The following is a 20,519-nucleotide window of genomic DNA, read 5'->3' as shown; positions in this document are numbered from 1 at the left end:
AGTTAATCATTGCAAATTCTAATAACTTATTTCAAAAATATGGATTATTTTGTGCTTTCTCATCGAAAAATTAAAGCAAGGTTACCTGTTAAATTATGATAATTTAAAATTTAAAAAATTACAGTTTCTCTTAATTTTATATACGCATAGTTGTATACCATGTCTTCTGTCAAGTGGACTGGCTACTGGCGTTCATCTCCACAAAGAAATTCTGAGTATCATGCTACTCCAAATAAAAAGAAATGACTTTTTTTGGAGCGATATCGCTAAGAAGATAAACAAATAGGAAATTCTAATTTCACTGGCGAGGATTGTCATGAAAACTTTTCATTATTAATAACATATTTATTTTCATTTGCTAGAATTGTCATTTGGACAAGAACACAATGAAAGCGTTAGGAGGTTAAGCGAGGCAAGTTCGTCATCACCACCATTACATGTAGAAGCATCTATGAATCCGTGGTGCTTTTTAATTTTATAGATGCTCAGGTGATAAAAAGTGAAATGTCGGGTAATTTTCAACATTGCGCAGAAATTTGTGTAATGCCTTCCGACTTCTGAGCTGATGATCACTGCTCAGATGACATTTAAATCGCAAATAGTTTGATAATAAGCCACAAGGTTAACTGATAACTAGTAAACATCTTCTCAATATTACTCTTTAAAAGTTTCTCGATATTGTCAAAGTTTCATATTCTTGTTAATTTCTGTTCTCAAATATTAAAGGTGAGATTTATAATAATATTCAAATGACGGATGGAAAATGACTGTCAGTTAGATCTCTATTACCTATAAAAAGTGAAAAAAAAATAAACTTCGCGCATCATTTTTCTTCTTCTTTATGTACCATAAAAAGATAGAAACAGACGACAATATGAAGTTTGCCGATTCATTTTCGTACTTACCTAGCAACCAAAGTATTTATTGTTTTGACCTAGGAGGGAACGTAGTTCTACGAATAGAAACAATTTATTCTCCCAACGCACGAATTTATTTTACTGACACCAACAACCCGTCTAATAATATAGCAATCCCACCTGGGATTGTTGTCAGAGATACGACCAGGAACCTTATCCTACCTCAAGCATGTTTTCAACCACTTGGTTATTACTTGATACTTTGGTATTACAGCTACGAAATAACTTATAACAATCAAGTAGTTATTGTATTATCAAATCAAGAGCAGCAATCTGTGCAACTCGCCGACGGACTAGTTCATTATCTCGATTGATGTTTATTTTCCTGTGCTTCTTCCATAGTTCGTCAATTTCCGTTCTATTATCTTCTCGTACTGATTTACCCTTTATAACCGTTCATTTGTTGTGGGTTTTATATAACATATTGTATTAATGATAATGTACAAACTTGCATAATTTGCTTTATTGCATAAACAATTATATAAAAAAATATTTTTTTTCTAGGCAAAACATTTTAAAAGAATTTATGCATTTTACATTTACAATAACGGAAAATGGTAGAAATTTTCATAATTTGATAATTTAATCGGGTATAATCGAATATTCCATACAATCCTTCAAAGAAAAAATAATAATACTTTTAAGATTTGTCATATATTTTGATAGGTATTCGTATTCTTTTCGTTTTCTCGTTTATTGTAAAAAAAGATAAAAAAAAGGAGCAAAAAAAGGAAGAAAAAAATAAAGTTTTCAGACATTGTATCGAAAGTTTTGTATGTCAATAACGTTAAAAGTGGAAAATTTAATAATTTATAATTATTGTTTTATTCACATTTACACATTCATCATTATTATTATTATTATTATAGTTTTTATTACCGTATTTCAATTTCGTAATAATAGGGTAAAGTTTTAGTTTATTCCTGGTATTAGGGATTTTTCTTTTTTTTTCATTTATATTCTTTATATCTCTAGGATTGATTTGCTGATACCGCTGTATTGTGATGATTAATTCAATCAGGTAGTTTTTCCGGAATTCCGGTTACACAAGCTGCACTATTCTTTCTATTCTTTCTTTAAAAACTCATTTTTGGTTTATACTCTGTTTTATTTCTCAAAAAAAAAAAAATCATTTTTTTTTTACTTGTTTTTGCTAGTCTTTTCTTTTCTAATTTTATGTCAAAAAGAAATATTTTTTTTTAACTGACGATTTTTTTTTAATAGCTTTTTTTCTTTATTAACGATTTTTATTTTATTTTATTATTATATTTTTTTTTCTTTTTATTTATTACTGACAAATTAAATTTTTTAGCATGGGACAAGATACAAATATTGAAAATGAGAATGATTCCACATCAAATAATGAGGAAGAGCAAGCTTCGAGTTCTGATACAACAGAAAATGTTGTTGGTAACGATAAAATAATCGATAAGTCCGATGAGTCAATTGATGATGTTCATGATAATTTATCAGTCGGCATTTCCAGTAACGAGGAACAAAATATTACCTCCAATTTAATTTATAACCAAGTCGAAAAAGAAATCGAAAATATTGAGACGGGTAAACAAGAAGTGTTCCCATCATCAGATGATGATTATGAACATACTAGTACAAGTCGTATTGATGAGAACTTATATCAAAAAGTTTTAATTGACCAAGAAGAATCAGACAAAAAAACGGAAATTATTGAAGACCGAAAAGATATAAATGATGATGATGATGTATCTAGTGAGACCATTCAAACTTCTCTTCCAAAATCTCAATATACTGAACAACAACGAGAAGATACTTTAGATTATAATAAGCAAACTCATACTTCTAATACAGGGGGTTCGGATGATAAAGAACACAATAAAGAAGAAACTGATATTTCCATTGATAACGATAAAATCATCATTGAGTCCGATGATATAAAAAATAATTCTACAAATACTGGAGATTATGTTTCAGTCGGTGTTTCTGATAAAGACGATGATGAAGATCATAACCCTAGTGCGAATGTTAAAAAAGCGGAGAATGTTGAAACTCTTAAACGAGAAAGTTCTAGTCATTTCAATGTACCACCAGCAGCTGATCAAAAAGTCTTAGCTGGTCAAGAAAATTCTGATCAAGAGACGGACAATGTTGAAAATCGAAAAGAGTTACTCGAACTTTTTGAAGATGATGATTCAATCAATCAAACTGTGACCGTTCAGACGTCTTCTCCTAAATCTCGACATATCCAACATACTTTAGATTATGATAATAATAGGCATGCATCTAAATTATTTAATACAAAGGGATCAGCGAGCGAATTTGAAAGCGGTTCAAAATCTGACTCTTCTCCTAAATCTCGACATATCCAACATACTTTAGATTATGATAATAATAGGCATGCATCTAAATTATTTAATACAAAGGGATCAGCGAGCGAATTTGAAAGCGGTTCAAAATCTGACCATGATACAAAAAGTAAAAAGAAATCAAAGAACTATGATGATGATATCAGCGAATTCCCGGACAAGAAAGACAACTTTTTATCTTCAGCGGGATATAATCGTCCAAAGTCTGACCATGATACAAGAAGTAAGAAATCAAAGAAATCAGATACGACCGTAAACTACGACTATGATGTTGATTATGATGATGATATCGGCGAATTCCCGAACAAAAAAGATGACTCTCCATCTCCAACGGGAAAAAATATTAAGAAAGAAAGGTTTGATCCTCCCCATAGAGGAAAAAGCGATGAAATCACTCATCGTCCAAAAAATCAAGATAGTCAAAGTCAGTCTTTACATGGTGATTTATCAGATGAAGAAGCTGAAAACCCAATTTCAAAGTCTCGTAATATTGTGAGAAAACAAGAAAGTGATAATGACGATAACGTTGATTACGGTAGTAATGAAGAAGGTGACATTTCATCTTTAAGGCGTATCAATAAAAAACAGGTAGAAACTCCATATACGAAAAATAAAAATAATCAAAATCTGAAAAAATTGGATAGTGAGAGTGACTCTCAGGATGAGAATGAAGATTATGAGGGAGATGACTCTTCATCTTCAAGCCATTTCAATAAAAAAGATGCCGAGTCTTATTATGAGGAACATTCAAAAGATAAAAATAACCAAAATATGCCTATAAAATTAGTTAATACAAGTGACTCTCAGGACGATAATGAAGATCATGAAGAAAGTTACTCTCGTATCAATAAAGATGATGTTGGGACTGATACCGAAGAATCAATAAATGAAACCACTCGACATAAAAACAATAAAAATCGGTCTACGAAAAAGAAATTAGATAATGTGACTGACTTTCAGGATGAGAGTTATGATGATAATATCAGCGACTCCCAGCAAGATGTCTTTCAATCATCAGAACATAATCGTAATAAGCGAAAAGAGTCTGATGAATCTGAGTCTTACGGAGGACCCAGGGATGATACCACTCATTATCCAGAAAACCACAACGGTCGAAGTGATCATAGAGACAGTAATAACAAAGGAAAGAAAAATTGGATCTCTAACGTGTCCAACGTGTTTAAAGGATTGATTAGTAGTAAGGGTTCGAATGAGATTAAAGTTATCTTCCATGTTCATTGTCCGGAGGATATTGATAATGTTTTTGGAAAACCTGTTGTTCTTGGAAATATAAAAGAACTAGGTCATTGGAAAACTCCTACCATCAAATTTCGTAAAATAAATCAAACGTATTGGCGATCCGAAACAGTTATTATATCTCTATCTGAAGTTGAAAGTAATGAAATTCTATATAAATATGCTATTTGTGTGAATACTAGATATTATGGTAATGGAGAAATAATATTCGAAGGAAATGGTAGTCGAGACAATCGCACGTTGAATATCGAGAGAAATGATCAATTTGACATATTTAAGAGTAATAATCATTATAAATTAAAAAATATACGCGACTTTGCTTTTGTGGACTATATTTTTAATTCCATCAGAGATAATAACCTTAAGGATAAAGTTATGGAATATCAACATTTATTAAAATTTCACTATGATTATACGATCACCTCATCAAATTACAACCGCATTGCTAATCGTATTGATGATGGATTAAATAGAGACAAACTACTTTTCTTATGTCTTCTTTTAGGATACTACACTTTAAAGATGCAATGTCATTTCCATGAACTAAAAAATACATTCCCATCTGGAGTGTTACTTGAAGCACTTTATGACTATAAAGAAGGAACTTTACCTTCAAATACCAAAGACCAAATGTATAGTGGCATTATGATCTTAATCCAGCATAATGCTGCTCTGATGCAGTTTGATTGGCTCACTATTTTTACAATTGCGTCTGAAGTTGATCCTAAATTTTCTTTCATTGATCAGTTGAAATTTTTAAAGTATACTGATGAGGATTTATCGAAATTTATTCAAGGATTAAAAATGGTCAAACCTTACATGGATGGCATTGAACCCGAAATTTATAATAAACTTGCCAAGGTAAATTTAAATATAATTTTTGTTTTCGAAAATTTACAATTAAAATTAATTTTTTTAATATCTTTTATAGTGGTTAATTCAATTATGTAATGATATGGATTACCTTTTTCCGCTTTGGAATGATATTCTTTTCCATAATAACAAAATTGATAAAATTATTTTTAAGAGTTTTAATGACAAACTTCGAGAATTTATCTCTCATGATGATGCTGTTGACTTAGAACATCATTTTAAGAGAGTTCCGGCTGATTATCGATTTGACGTGTCTGAAGTTTTCCGATCTCGTGCTTTGTTTTTATTTGAAGGTTTGAACGGAAATTGGACAAAGGAAAATATCACTGCTATTACAGCCCTTCTTCATGATGATATATATTGGACTAGAGAGGATGTTATTTTATCATTAGATTTGGTATCTCAGTCTAGAACTTTAGAATTATTAGACATATTTCCAGAAATTTTAGATGAGTGGTTCCGTAATGATTTTTTTGATAAGGAGAAGAAGATACCAAAAATCTGTGTAACTTGGTTTAGAAATCTTTTACTCAAACTTGACACAGGTACAAGCACAAGCAATAAAAAAGATAACAACATTGTATTTTTAGTATTTTTACGATTAGAACGCATGTACCCCTTACTTAGTCATCGAAAAAATGTTTGGCAAAGTTTGACAAACATTGCTATAGAAAGGGTTAAATTGTGCTCAGAATCTCTAATATTTGCCGCAACAAAATTTTTAATTCGGACAAAACAACAAGAAATCAAAACATTGTTTATAGATATGGTTAAAGAAATGCTAAATAAGTCTGTTCAACAAATTAACGATCAACTAATAAATAAAATATATATAATATGCGATTGCAAACCAAAGGTTTTGATGGTCCTAAACTCGTAAGTTTATTTGATGTAGATCCTTCTTTGTCGAAAAAAAAACATTTATTTAATTAACTATTTTTATTTTTCTATTAAATAATTTATTAGGATAAGCGAAGAAATTTTGTGTCATATTATGAATAGATTGCAAAGTCAATTTACTGCATCAAATCCTTCGGAACTTCATTTAAATATTCTAGGAGCTGGTGAACTTTGGAAAATTATATTATGCGCTACTGGAGATGTTACGAAACTTCTTTCCAATCCACTTGTTAAACGTGTTAAAGCATCCATCAATGAACTCGGTGGATTACTCCGTGAAAAGACAGTTGACGTACAATTATTGCAACAGCTCTTGGAATGTAAAAATGAAAAATTATTTCAACATTTTGATGCAGCTGTCTCCCAAAAGAAAGATATAGGTGATGTGATTGTTTCGCGAGACGAAATCGAGAAACTTAGAAAGCTTTGTAACGAGTTTCAAGTTAAACTTGATGTCCTTTTTAAGTTTTATACCGAGTTTTGTCCAGCTTCCCAAGTAGAAGATGTGGATGATTACATCCAAGATGTAAAACAACATATGCCAAATTCAAATAAAGTGATGTTGAAAGAGGCAATATCGCCAGATTATTGGGCATTTCATGGAAAAACTTTGGAGAGTGCAGAGCGTTGCTACAAATATAATCAATCTCGATCTTTTCGAAATATCTTTGAAGTTTGTATCCGGGAAGATACTGCTGCCACAAAAGTGGAATACATAGCGCAAAGATTGATACCGGCTGTTTTTGAAAGATATAACGCTATTTGTAAACAATTTAGGGAATGGGAAAAACTTAAAATTTCAGATATGGCTTTGTTTTGTGAAAATGTTACAAATATTAATGCGGAACTTGATTTAATAGATGGACATAAGAATCACAAATTCATACAAACCCTAAAGCATATTTCAAGTATTCCTCACTGGATTGAACGACTCGAAGAGTTAGAAACAGTTTTACAACTTTTTAATATAGCGAGTAATAAAGATGATTGGCTAAAAGAATCGATTGATTCTTTAAGAGGCGATTCTTTAAAAGGCGACCCTTTAAAAAACAATTCTATGAAACTTAGTCAAATAAATAGTTTTTTCGCTAAACTTGGTAAAAATCTTTCCAATGTTAATAATGAATGTTGGAAATTAATAAAAGAGTTATCAAATGCAGATGATTTTATAAGCTTTTTAAAGGAGATTGCCGAGCATGATATTAAAAATTTGATTAATGGTGTGGATGATCACTCGGATGAAAGATTGATTCAAGAGGGTACTGTTTCATCGCTTATTGAAGTACAGCGATTTTTATTACCTTTTATGAATAATAATAAAAAGGAAACTATTAAAAGCTTTTTAGATTCGTTATCAGATGTTATAAACGAGAATCCTACTTTAGGGGAAAAGATTGCCTTATGTAACAGTTGCAATATGGCATTACGAAATATGTATCAGAGCATTGAAAATCGTGGTGAAGCTACTAAAGAAAAAATTAAGAATGCTGTACAAAATGGATCTTACACTTTTGGACGGGATGAAAAAGAAGACCAGTGTTTTGTTTCATTAAAATATACTTCTAGGACTTCTAAATCAGAAATGATAATGACTTATAATATGAATGAAATCTTGGATTTACGTGGGCGGGCTCTTTTGATTGCAAAACCTAAGATAAGCGAAAATGATGTAATTAGTGAAAAAGACGAGGAAATATCAAAAAATATTATGGACGATTTTGTTGTTCAGGTTGATTTAGCACAAGAAATAATTGATGTGCTGTCCTTGTTAATTCAGTTGGGGCATTTTGATTACAGAAAATTTGAAAAAGAATTAATAGGAATAAATAAAATAGATAGTATGAAAGAGTATTTGAAATTCTTAAGGGGCGAGCTCAAAAATTGGTAAATGATTATCTTTATATTCATTTCATTCATTTTTCTCGCTTGCAATAAAGACTGATGAATTTACAATTTATAGGCAAACTATAGTAGATCGTGCACAAGAACGGTGTTATTATTTAACTTTCTTCCCTGCCCGTCATATTTTGGCATTCTATGATTATTTCACGTCAGAAAAATTAGATGAAGAAAACGAAGAAGAATGCAAAACATTAATTAGAGTTGTGAACAGCAAAGCTCAATTACCACCTCGTAAGGATATTAAAGGAATCTCACGTGGATCTAAGGATTATTTTAAAATTCTTTGTGAAATTGGAAATGAATTAGAGAAGATTTTCAGAAATATTCAAAAACAACCGCGTAGACTTAAGGCTGCTGGAAAACGCGTAGCATCGGATGTAGTTAAAAGAGGGAAATTATTTATTGCTGCTTGTGCTGACAATATACTAGTCCCAAACATTATTATGTCATTATATGCTAATCATGGATATTATCCGGAACTGTGGCAACTCCTAATATGTACTTCTTCAACTACGATGGAAGAACTAACAATCTTCATAAAAAGAAGTTATTTTGCGTCAGACAATGGCTATGAAGACCACTTATTTTGTATTGCAAATTTAGAATTATTGGACTTTGAATTACAATATGATTTAGTTAATCAAATTAGGTCAATGCAAGAACAAGAGGGCTATCTTTTAGCACTCATTTGTTGCAGAGAGAATGGAATCCATCATCATATTTTAGATCAATTCTCTTCAGATGTTAAGGCAACTAATGGATTAAATAATGATTCCATGAGAAGAATTTATAGGGAATTGTGTCAGAATGTCATACGTGTTTCTTCTGATTTATCAGGACAGGGCAAAACTGAATGGATTAAAGAAGATAGTTTCAAAAAAAAGAAAATTCCACGTAGCTTTTTAATATGCGATGATATGGAGTTTAGCAGGCTTGTAAGTCAATTAAAAGAATGTAAACTCCGACCTGTAGAAAGTTTACACATCAATGTAGTATCAGCTAACTATCCGGGAGACGTCAACATGTTTTTATTTGAATTATTAACTTTGGGTATGGTTTCTACGAATGTTGATATAGCTTGTCTGCCTTCATCAGAAACACCTACACATATATTTATCGAAATAGCTTCAACTACAGAACAGTATCTACTTAATTCTCTTCCTATGACAGGATATTTATTATTCAATCATATATCTTGGAATATTAAAAGTTTGAAAGCTTCTCAAGTAATTAATAGTCCAATTCAGGTTACTTGTCATTATTTGAATTTATTGGATCGTAATGATATAGATTCAAAAGAGATCCTCTTCCGGACAGATAAAGCAATTAAAGATCCACTATCAGTAGAACGCTGTCAAAATCTTATTGAAAAATATTTCTTTAATAAAGGCAGCAAAGATATTTCTTCTTTTAGATTTTTTGAAATATTTATTAATGTACTCTCAGATCAATTAGTTCGATTTTCTTCAAGTCAATTTTTTACTGTAGATAATCTCAAATTAATGGTAGAAGAAACTAACATTAGGAAACTTATATTAGGAACCTTAATATATGTTTCAAAAGATTTTGCAACCAGATCTATTAAAACAAAAGAGGCACAGTTAGAATCTACAAACGCTATAGATGCTGATGATGAAAACGCTCGTCTTGGTACAATAGTTCAATGGGACGACTCAAATCATCTTATAGTATTTTTCAATTCTCAAACTCCCGATTCAATATCAGCTTTATATCGTGACAGAAATAAAGTTGATGAAAATGTAGAGATTTTATTAAAAAGTCAAGTAATTGAAGATCGAACGAAATGGGTGTTAGATGATTACAATTCGATGACTCCAGAAGATCTTTTCTTAAAATTAGAGTGTTTGGCACGAAGTTCAACAGAAAAATTAGATCTTCCCGAATATGCTTTATCTGGTGATAACTTAATAAAGATGGCCTTAATTCTTTTAAGAGCACGTGCGAATATTCCAGTGATAGTTTGTGGTGAAGCAGGATGTGGCAAGGTGATTTAATATGTTATTTCATTATCGATGTTTTTTTTTCCAAAAAAAAAAATATTTATTAAATTCTCGTTTCTTTTATAGACAAGTTTGATCGCTTATCTGGCCTTGATGGTTGAAGTTCAATTCCGGCCACTTAACCTTCACGCCGGAATCGATGAAAAAACTATTATGAGGTTCATGAATGATTCTTTAGAAAAAGCAGAAAAAGGCGAGATTTGGTTATTCTTTGATGAAATCAATACTTGCAATTATATAGGTTTACTCGCTGATTTAATATCCCATCGAATGCTTAATGGGAAACCAATACACCCAAATATCCGTTTATTCGCTGCTTGCAATCCATACCGTCTTCGTACGAAAGCTCAAAGCCAAGCCGGTTTGACAAATAGAGTTAAAAACTTCGAACAAAGTAAACTTGTTTATCAAGTCAAACCACTTCCTGATCAAATTTTAGATTATGTTTGGGACTACGGTATTCTGAAATCAAAAGATGAACACAGATATATTCAAATTATGGTTGGAAAAGAATCAAAAACTTTATTCCATCCTGAATTTACAGAACTTCTATTTGCTTCTCAAGAATTCATTCGTAAGGTTGAGGAACGATATAGTGTGAGCTTACGTGATGTTAAACGAGCTATAAGTTTAGTGAAATTCTTTCATAATTCTCTTCAAAATCGTCCGTTTTGGAGGGAAGGACATACATATCCACCACCTGGTAAACTAACAGTAAGGATCAGATCTTATGTTCTGGCACTTAGTCTTTGTTATCATTCTCGGTTGTATGAACAAGATTTACGTAAACAATATCGTCATGAAATGGAACAAATATTACACAAACATAATACTTATGTAGGAGAAAATATGTTTGCTAAAATTATTCGTGAAGAACAGGAAGATTATATTAATAGGATGCAATGTCCACCTAATACAGCATATAACGAAGCTTTATTAGAAAATGTTTTAGTCATGATCGTATGCATTTTGACAAAAATCCCTCTGTTCCTTATAGGAGCGCCGGGTTCTTCAAAATCTTTAGCAGTTCGTCTTATAAGCTCAAATTTACGTGGTCCAGATTCAAGTGATAAGTACTTTAGAAACTTAGCACAAGTTTACTTAATTCCACATCAAGGCTCTTCATCTTCAACTTCTGAAGGTATTATAAAAGTTTTTGAGAAGGCAAATAAATTTCAGGAGACAACTTCCAAACAATTTCCTGTTGCTAGTGTTGTTTTACTTGATGAAGGTAATTTTATTTTTTCTTATGGTCCTTTTACATTATTAAGTTGTTCACATCATTTATTATTCTTTTTATAGTTGGTTTGGCTGAAACAAGTCCTTTCAATCCATTAAAAGTACTTCACTCTTTACTTGAACCAAGCTATCCAGCTACAGAGCCAACTGTTTCAGTGATAGGGATATCTAACTGGCGCTTAGACAACAGTAAAAGTAGTCGTGCATTACTTGTTCAAAGGTACGATTTTTTTTTCAAAAAATTAAATAACATACATTTATATAATTTCACAATTTTGTCTTATTTACAATTTTTTAATATCCTCTCTACAGACCACAATTTAATTTGAATGATTTAGTTGATACTGCTGAACGTTTATTAAATAAAAGAGCTATTGCATCTGGTCAGAGAGGCGCCTTAAGTCCTTTAGCTAAGGCATATTCAAATTTTGAAAAACATGGCCAATCTTCGTCTAACTTCCATGGTCTTCGTGATTATTATGCATTGGTTAAACGTCTTTCATTAAACGAAATGACTCCAGAGAATATTCAAATGGCATTAGCCCGTAATTTTGGAGGAACAGATAATCATGTCAAATTATGCGATCAATATTTTGGAAATGTTCTAAAAATGTATAATAACCATAACCCATGGACATATAAACAAGCTCCAGTCGAACAATTAATTGATACAAACTTAAAAGATCCTGATGCACGACATTTAATGGTTATTGGTAAAAGTGATTCAATTGTAAATTTGCTGACTTATCAGCTAAGAAAGAGAGATCCTGTTGTAATTCTAGGATCACAATTTCCTGATGATCAAGAGGATTATTATTATAGTGTTTTGAGAAAAATTATGGTTAATAATTTAATTTTCAACTCAAAGAGATTTTTTTTTCTAGTTTAATATGCTTATTTATATTAAAAATCATTCTGTCATTTTAGATGTGCGTTGAAGCAGGCAGACCATTGATTTTAACAGATTTAGAAATAATTTATGGTAATTATTTCATTTACTATCATAGTTATAAATAATCAAGTAAATAAAAAAATTTTTTTTTCCTATTTCAATAGGGAGTCTTTACGATTTATGGAATCAAAATTATATTGTGGTAGGAAGTAAAGATAATGTCAAATACTTTACGAGAGTTGCACTTGGAGCGTATGCCAATCCTATGCTGTAAGTGAATTTGTTGAAATTTATCATTCATATTTTATTATTACAAAAATTTTTAAATAATAATAAATTTTTAGTTATGTTTCGCCGAATTTTAAATGTATTCTTGTTATGGATGAGAATAAATTGGCTTTGGCTGATCCTCCACTTCTTAATCGATTTGAAAAACAAAAAATGTCGATTAATGACATACTTGACAATAACCAAAAGTTATTTTATGAAAATTTAAATGATTGGGCAAGAAAATTCTCAACTTTGATCGACAATAATCAAGCAACTCAATCACGTAATAAGTTTACCCAGAAAGATCTATTCATTGGATTTGATAAAAATGAAACCTTACAAAGTTTAATTATCGACATTATGAAGAATAATCCCGAAGCAGATGAAGAAGAAATATTAGAAAAATGCAAAGAATGTTTGATTGCAACGGCGACTTCTGATGGTGTTGTGAGAGCCGAGTTATCAGCTTTAGAGCGAGATGAATTTGAAAAATGGAAGCATGTTTATTTCAATCAACAGCATCATGATAGTCTTTATGATTACTTTGATAATCAAGGAACATCATCGGTTCCTAATGGGCATTTATTAATTATAAACACCTTCTCCAATATCAATACGGATGTTATGTTTTGTTTACGAAAATTTAGTTGTCAAGTAGATAAATTGTCGATTTTTAAGACTGAAGCTCAACTTTCGAATCGGGTAAGTCAAAAGCGGTGATTTATTAAGTTAATGCATGTTTTCTTGTTACTTATACAACTCTGTATTGTAGGTAAAACACTTTTGGTCTGAAGAATCAAATGATCAAATGCTAATCCTCCAATGCGATATAACTACTGTTAGTACTGGTTGTATTAAACTAGCTAAATTAATCATCGAACAATTCCGAAAAGACTTTATAGCAAAGAAAGATCAAATGGAGCATATTGTACCTATGAAGCATGCGTGTATCATTCTTCATATTCATCGAGAGCAGGAATCCACCTTTTCGTCTTTTAATTTCATGTGCGGCTGGAAACAAATAACTATTGAAACATTATCAGGAAGTAACGTTCCTACATCAGGTCTCTTGGATGGGTCTTTATCTCGTATTGTTGATTCTACTTATCCATTTGAAAAAATTTTACAACAAGAACTATTATGGTGTCTATCATGTATGAAATATCCATCGAACGATAAGTCAATCAATCATATAAAGTAAGTAACGCGTAAAGTAATGATTTTTTGTCCTTCATAAATGTATAATTTTTTTAAAAAATTTTTTTGTTAACCTTTTTTCTTTAGAACAATAAACGAAAAAATCCTAAAGTGCCAAGACTTTATTAAATGTTTGAAAGTAAGAATTCTTGAATGGATCAAACAACAACCTACAAATGATTGGCAATATAAAGTCGCATCAAATAAACAAAATTTATACCCATACCCTTCATTTTCTGCAGCACTACAAACTCACATTAGAACACTGTTTAAGAAGCCGATAGCTCAAATTTTATGTGCTTTGGAAAGATTATCAGCAACAAAAACATTTTTCTATATTAATGAACGAGCAAGATCAAAAGGAAACTATGTGAAATTACTTAAGTTTTGGGAACAGGTTTATATGGATAAGAAAATTGTCAAAATTGAAAATACGCAAAATCCAGAACTTGATGGATATAATATGCCGGCAGGAAGTTTACTTGATCTTGAATTCCCTTTTTCATTATATTTTATGAACCAAATTAATAGTTTTAAAAGAATTTACGAAGAAGAAATAGCTAAATTACAAGAAGATAATGAGAGAATTGATGAAGAAACCAATGAACTATACGATTACGTGATTGAGGATCATTTGAAAGAATTCAAAGATAATATTCTTACGTCAATACCGCTATTAAAAGAAAAAGATTCTCCATTCGAATGGGAATGGGCTTCTGAACTATATTTCAATGACTTTGTTACTATTATTGCGTCAAAAGATGGTGAAACAAAGAATAAAAAAATGTTAGCGTCAATCTTGAAGTTACTCATCGGTGATAAAACACGCAAACCAATTTTGCTTCATGCATATTGGTGGGAAAATGGCAACGAAGTTTTAGCTCAATTACAATTGGCTCAAATGTCTCCAATGATAATTGAAAATATCGAAATTCAAGGAAATGTTACTGCTGGAGGAAATTTTGAAAACCATCTTGTCAAAGAATTGATAAAATTGATGTTGGAGCAAATTCGTGGAAATTTCGAAGGCGCAGGAAATTCTCATTCGATTGATAAATGGCAACATGACGTCACAAAAATATTATCTCTTGTTAGTAAGGTGACGCGAGCAAAGAATTTACCAGATCTTCAATTGTTACGTATTGTAAACGATTTAGTTGCGACAAAATCCATTCCTTTAGATAGTATTAGAGAAATTGTTCAACTTGTGTTAAGTTCGGATGAACAAGGAGTTCTCTCAGAGAAATTTGTCAGCACCGTACTTAATAAGCTAGATAAATTAGAACAAAATGAGAAGAATATAATTCCAAGAAGATCATTCATCATGAGATGCCTTGCATTGATTCCAATAGAATCAGAAGTCCGACTAAGTTTATATGAGAAATTATTCTCGAAAGAACCTTTTCCATTAATGGGTGCAATCATCGAAAGAATCTTTCTTAAAGAAGACAGAGATATGTTCTTTTTAGTAATTACAGATTTCGAAGAAGCTTTAATACAATCTCCTCGATTAAATATTATCAATAAATGTTTAGGAGATTTAGATACAAATATGGCTACTTTGTGTTGTGATACCATTGAACAGACCTTCTTCATGAATGAAGAATTAGAAAGTTTAGGGGCTTATATTGGACCGGCTCTTGAAGCTTTATATAAAAAAGGAATACCATCATTACAAAAAATAACTTCTATTGCTTTACTTAAAGAATTCGTTCGTCGATTCTGGGACAGTTTTATTAGGAAAGATAATAATGATCCTGACCAAATGGAGGAAGACGATTTTGATAACGATCTTGATAACGATTTTGTTACTAATGAATTAATTGGTCAAATTAACAATATTTTGACATTCGTTCATCCTTTGATTGATTCTTTCAAAATTTACTTTTTAAGAGATTTATGTCGAAGAGATTTTTCAATGGATGATATTAGAAGATTTTGTGACGCTCAGAAACATCTTTTACCGTGGCTTGGATCTTTCAATTGGGATGAGATTAAAGAAAATCGATTGTCATTTAATCCATATTGTTATTTACCTGAATATAATGTAGCTGAAAATAGTATTATGGATTTCTATAGTGTAGGAAATAAGGCACCTTTTCAAAAATTTGTCCAAAACATGAATCAAAATATGACTTTAACGGCAAAATTATCTTTAACGGGGCTTTTCTTTGTACGTCTTCATGCTTTGAGAGCTTCAAGAGAATGGCAACATTCAGAAGAGCGATCAGAAAAATTCTTGACACAAGAACTCGATGGAATAAATCTTCCAGATTTACTTAAACCAATTGCAACAAATATCTTGTCGAATAAACAACCTCTCCTTAAAATTGATAGCCCGGAAATTAATAATACTGAATTGCTTATAAAATCCGTTATTGCTCATATCATCATATTTCACGCATCGGTTGAACCGAATTCATCTCAATTAGCAATGTATTTACACAAATTACTAGATTGTCAGAACTCGTTTATTTTATCATGCATGTCTGACGTAAAATCAACGGTGTTAAACGCCGTTGCTGGAAAAACAAATACAAACAAACTTACAAGATATGTTTGTAAGTGCGGATATAAATATTTCATCGCAAATTGTGGTGGAACTGTTATTACTAGTAAATGTCCGGAGTGTGGAAATACTATCAGCGGAGTGGGTCATAAACCAGCAGAAGGAAACACTATACTCGATAATAAACCAATTGCTCAATCAGCAAACGATCAAACAGGATACATTGGAGAACTAGCTAATCAAAATTTGTATCACTCTGTCAGATATATGACGCCTACATCATATCGTGTTTTACATTTAATTGTTCATGCTCTTATTGGAGCCTCTGCACCTCAAACTGCCCTTGCCTTCCTTCAAAAAAATGATCAAACTGCCACAGATTCTGAAAATTATTGTATGGACCATATTCGAAATGATTGGGAAATGCTGAAAACCCTTCTTAATTGCTCAGATGAGGTATATTTTATATTTATATTATATATATATTTTTTATCTTATTAAAGTAGATTATAAACTAATAGTCAATTTTTAATTCTAATCAGAATTTGGCGTTAATGTTCCATTCATTAATTTCTTCGATGATGGAAAAACCATTATCGAATCAACGAGTAACAACATCTGCCGAGCGTGAAAAGTGGGAAACAGAATTCAATGATTATATCACACCGCAAATTAAAAATATAAATGAAACGGCAACTAATTATCGTGAAAAATTAAGCGAATCTCGAAACAAAAATCAAAAAGGTAACTTAATTGAAAGTGAAATCAATCAAACTTTAGTTATGGATCAACGATATCGAAGTGAAAATTTACCAAACTTGTGGAGAACGATTGGAATGATTAGTTTCAACAGTTTCCGCGCTTATTATATGAGCGATACGACAAGAAATAACGATTATCCATTCCTCTCAGTATTTTTGAAATATACTCAAGAATTAGAATTACTCGAACATCTTTTACCTATAGTAAAGTTTGTTCAAATTTTGCATTCCAAACTTGGATATCAGTTAGCAAGACAAACTGCAGGAGAAATGACTTTCAGGAAATTTATAGAATTAAATAGTGGTGGTAATAAAGAAATTTTCAATAGCTTGAAAACAGCTTTTGACGACTTTAAACTTGGTTGGAATACAGTAATATCTCTCGTAGATCGGTATCAACTTCCCGATAATAAGCCAACCATTAAAGATGATTCACCAGTTGTTCTTGGTTTAGTGGAACAAAAAGATTCAGGAATTTACTTATGCGCAATTTTATACCATTTAGTTAATATACAAAATAAATTCTTACAAGAAGTCATTGAAATTCCACCTGGAACTTGTAAATCTCTCAAATTTTTAGATGAACCTTCATTTGGTTTTGGATCGTCAATATCAAAAACAAAACCGGAAACACCCAATGGATATTGCCTTCAATCGATGTATCTTGATCAAGTTCGTTCCGTTAATATCATAAATTTTAAGTGGAATGATAGAATTCTTGCATATAGTCAAAGAAATTTAGCAATTGCTAGAGGAGAAGATATTGTTTATGATTTGACAAAAATTGAGATGGAATTGGCAAGTATTTTAGTATTTGAAAAAGTTTATATAGAAACTCAACCAGGTTCACAATTATATCTAGAAGTTTTCCCATATCATTTGGAGTTATTCCAAGGACATATGAGAATTCTAAGTGATATTAAGGATTTAATAAATCAGGAACCAATTCCAATTGAAAAGGTGGATTTATTAGGTTTTTCTAAAAATTCTGGATTGCAACCTGCATTGGAACCAGCTCTAGATAACGCGTCAGAAATTTTATCATCATTGGAGATTCTTTTATGTTTCGTCAAACGTACTGCAGTTGGAGATGGAGAAAAATCAATTAAAAATTATGTTTCACAGTGGATGAAATTATCATCATTAAATGAACATGAAAGATTTTCTAAAATGTTAAAAGTGGATTTACGACTTAAACATTTAGTTTCTTTATACGAACTCGTCGAAGAACAAGTTGCCGATGTTAAAATTAAATATATTCATGAAAAATATAAGGAAGAACTTTCAGCAGATATGAAGATGGCAATAACGAATTCCGTAGATTTTGAACAGCAAACTACAATGAAAAAAGCCATACCAGCAGAAGCGTTCGCTTTAGCTTTAAAACGATTCATGTTACGATATTTAACTTTAGAAAATCAAAAAGAAAAGGAACCGTTATATCATTATTTACGAGATAATAATACATTAAATTTTTGGCCGTCTACAATTCCAGAAGAACTTATTAACAAATTATTTCCGAAAAATTTGTTAGTGGCTAATACATATGAAGCTTATACATTCATTATTAAGGTAAGAAAATTTAATAATTATATAACTTTTTTTTTAGTTTCAATTAATGAATATACTTCAAATTTTAGAAAACGAGGACCAAACAGCAGGCCAAACAGGCCAAGGCTAAGCAGGCTAAACCGGCTAAACAGGCAAAACCTGGCAGAAGAAAGCCTGATGAATTTATTGACAACATGTAGAAATCCTTATTTATTACTTTTTTTTAAAAAAAAATTTATAGTAGTATAGTAGTAGTTTTAGACCATATCACAAAAAATTAGTTTTTTTACAATTATATATAAATATTAAAATCTTGGCTTTTAACTATGTTTCAATTCGAGAAACCATGAATTCTTTGTTATAATGTTGTTGAGTATACGAAAAGACAAACCCTATATTTGTTTTCTTAATATTCTAGGTCAGATCATATACCAAGAGAAGCTATTGCAAAGTTGGTTAGATTTATCAGTACTGTACAACGTTTTTAACTTTATAAGTTCCATAATAACGAAATCAAAAATAAAAAATTCATGTACAGAAGGGAGTGATAATACAAATTAGTCCGGAGTCCGGACGCTAAAAAAAAAGAATTTCAATTTTCCGTACTCAGCGGATCTTTAAAAATAAACTGATTTTCCGTACTAATAATTTTACATTGATCGAATTATCGAATTTGCGAGAATGAATAATATGCTATGAATATTTTCTCTTTCCTTTCTTGGAGTTGCGCTAGATTGGAGGATAATATATTTTCTTCATTCTTCATTAATTTTGTTATCCCTTAAATAATCCTAACACTCTAGGAACTTTGCTTCGGCTTCCTCTCCTGCTTTTATAAAGTCTTCAAAAATAATTCCTCACGGAAGAAATAACTTCTGCATAACTAAAAGTTGAGGGTGATGTGGTACGAAAGTTCAAAGTTGTTACGAAATTTAAAGTAGTACGAAAATATTTCAAATTTTAGTATTAGATTTTAAACGTACGTACTCAAAATTCAAATATAAGGACGTACGTCCGAACGTACAAATAAGCTTTATGGTGCAAAAGTTGAATTATTATGTGATAGTACGCGAAAATTTCATAAAATTTCACATTCTTATGTTTACGATATTTAAAACCTTGTTTGTTCCTAGTTTCGAACAAATTAATTGGAAATATCTTTCACATCATGAGATCCTACTTTTTTTTTAATTCTATAATCTCATTTGTGTATATCTCATTGGGTAAACCTGTATAGTAATTCTTTAATTACCGTGAATTGGGATATTTGGGACATTCTTCCCAGTAAAAAATCCTAAATTTCTTAATTTGATTCGAGTAATTTAATACCTACGCAGAGAGAAAATAGCTGGTCTTGACTTCCTTGAGTTAACAGAAGAAAAACTTAAACAATATGGTATGAAAGGGGACCAGCAACTACCTCTCAAGATATTTACATAGCGTGCAACAGGCCGAGTAGACTACGCAATCAAAAGTCTAGAAGACCTCATTTGTATCACCGAGGGGAAACCGCGCAATGTCAAGTCTACCATACAATTTTATAAATTGATAGAAGATTCAATGTTAACACATTTTATTCTCAGAATCTGGCGCAACTTGAGAGCACGTTCCAGACAAATAAGAAACGAAGCGCAGACCAAGTGTTCAATGAAGATTATTTTGATTATCTCTATGGCATTGTGACCACGGGGACGGAGTGGCACTTTATTATATACACTCCGGATGGTATTTACTGTACAAGCGGTAGTGAGTACCAGATTAACCTCACGAAATCCGCCATCAAAGATAGTCCTGAATTACTTCGTAGTAATGTGAAAAGGGTAATTGGCATCATTGTAGGGTTGTTAAAAGACAGAGTTAGTGTAGATAGTTCTCCTGATAGTAAGAG

At 31.2% G+C, this 20,519-nt stretch overlaps 2 protein-coding genes across 2 annotated transcripts; both read left to right on the top strand.

Annotated features, from left to right (window-relative positions):
- Positions 1-874: 874 nt before the first annotated feature.
- On the top strand, positions 875-1,231 carry OCT59_024346 (uncharacterized protein; the record flags this gene model as incomplete). The annotated part of the gene is made up of 1 exon (XM_025321276.2): positions 875-1,231. The coding sequence occupies one exon, from the start codon at positions 875-877 to the stop codon at positions 1,229-1,231; it is 357 nt and encodes a 118-aa protein (XP_025169348.1).
- A 999-nt stretch (positions 1,232-2,230) lies between these two features.
- OCT59_024345 (uncharacterized protein) lies at positions 2,231-18,831 on the top strand (the record flags this gene model as incomplete). Its single annotated transcript, XM_066135373.1, has 16 exons — positions 2,231-4,796; positions 5,235-5,377; positions 5,448-5,463; positions 5,683-6,265; positions 6,356-8,173; positions 8,250-10,197; positions 10,279-11,443; positions 11,515-11,671; positions 11,764-12,292; positions 12,379-12,433; positions 12,508-12,613; positions 12,688-13,315; positions 13,386-13,810; positions 13,898-16,775; positions 16,862-18,652; positions 18,721-18,831. The coding sequence occupies 16 exons, from the start codon at positions 2,231-2,233 to the stop codon at positions 18,829-18,831; spliced, it is 14,919 nt and encodes a 4,972-aa protein (XP_065991401.1).
- Positions 18,832-20,519: the final 1,688 nt, after the last annotated feature.

Source organism: Rhizophagus irregularis, chromosome 4, assembly GCF_026210795.1.
Source record: "Rhizophagus irregularis chromosome 4, complete sequence".
Classification (NCBI taxonomy): domain Eukaryota; kingdom Fungi; phylum Glomeromycota; class Glomeromycetes; order Glomerales; family Glomeraceae; genus Rhizophagus; species Rhizophagus irregularis.
The sequence above is the reverse complement of the archived record's forward strand: the minus strand, read 5'-3'. Positions and strand labels throughout refer to the sequence as shown.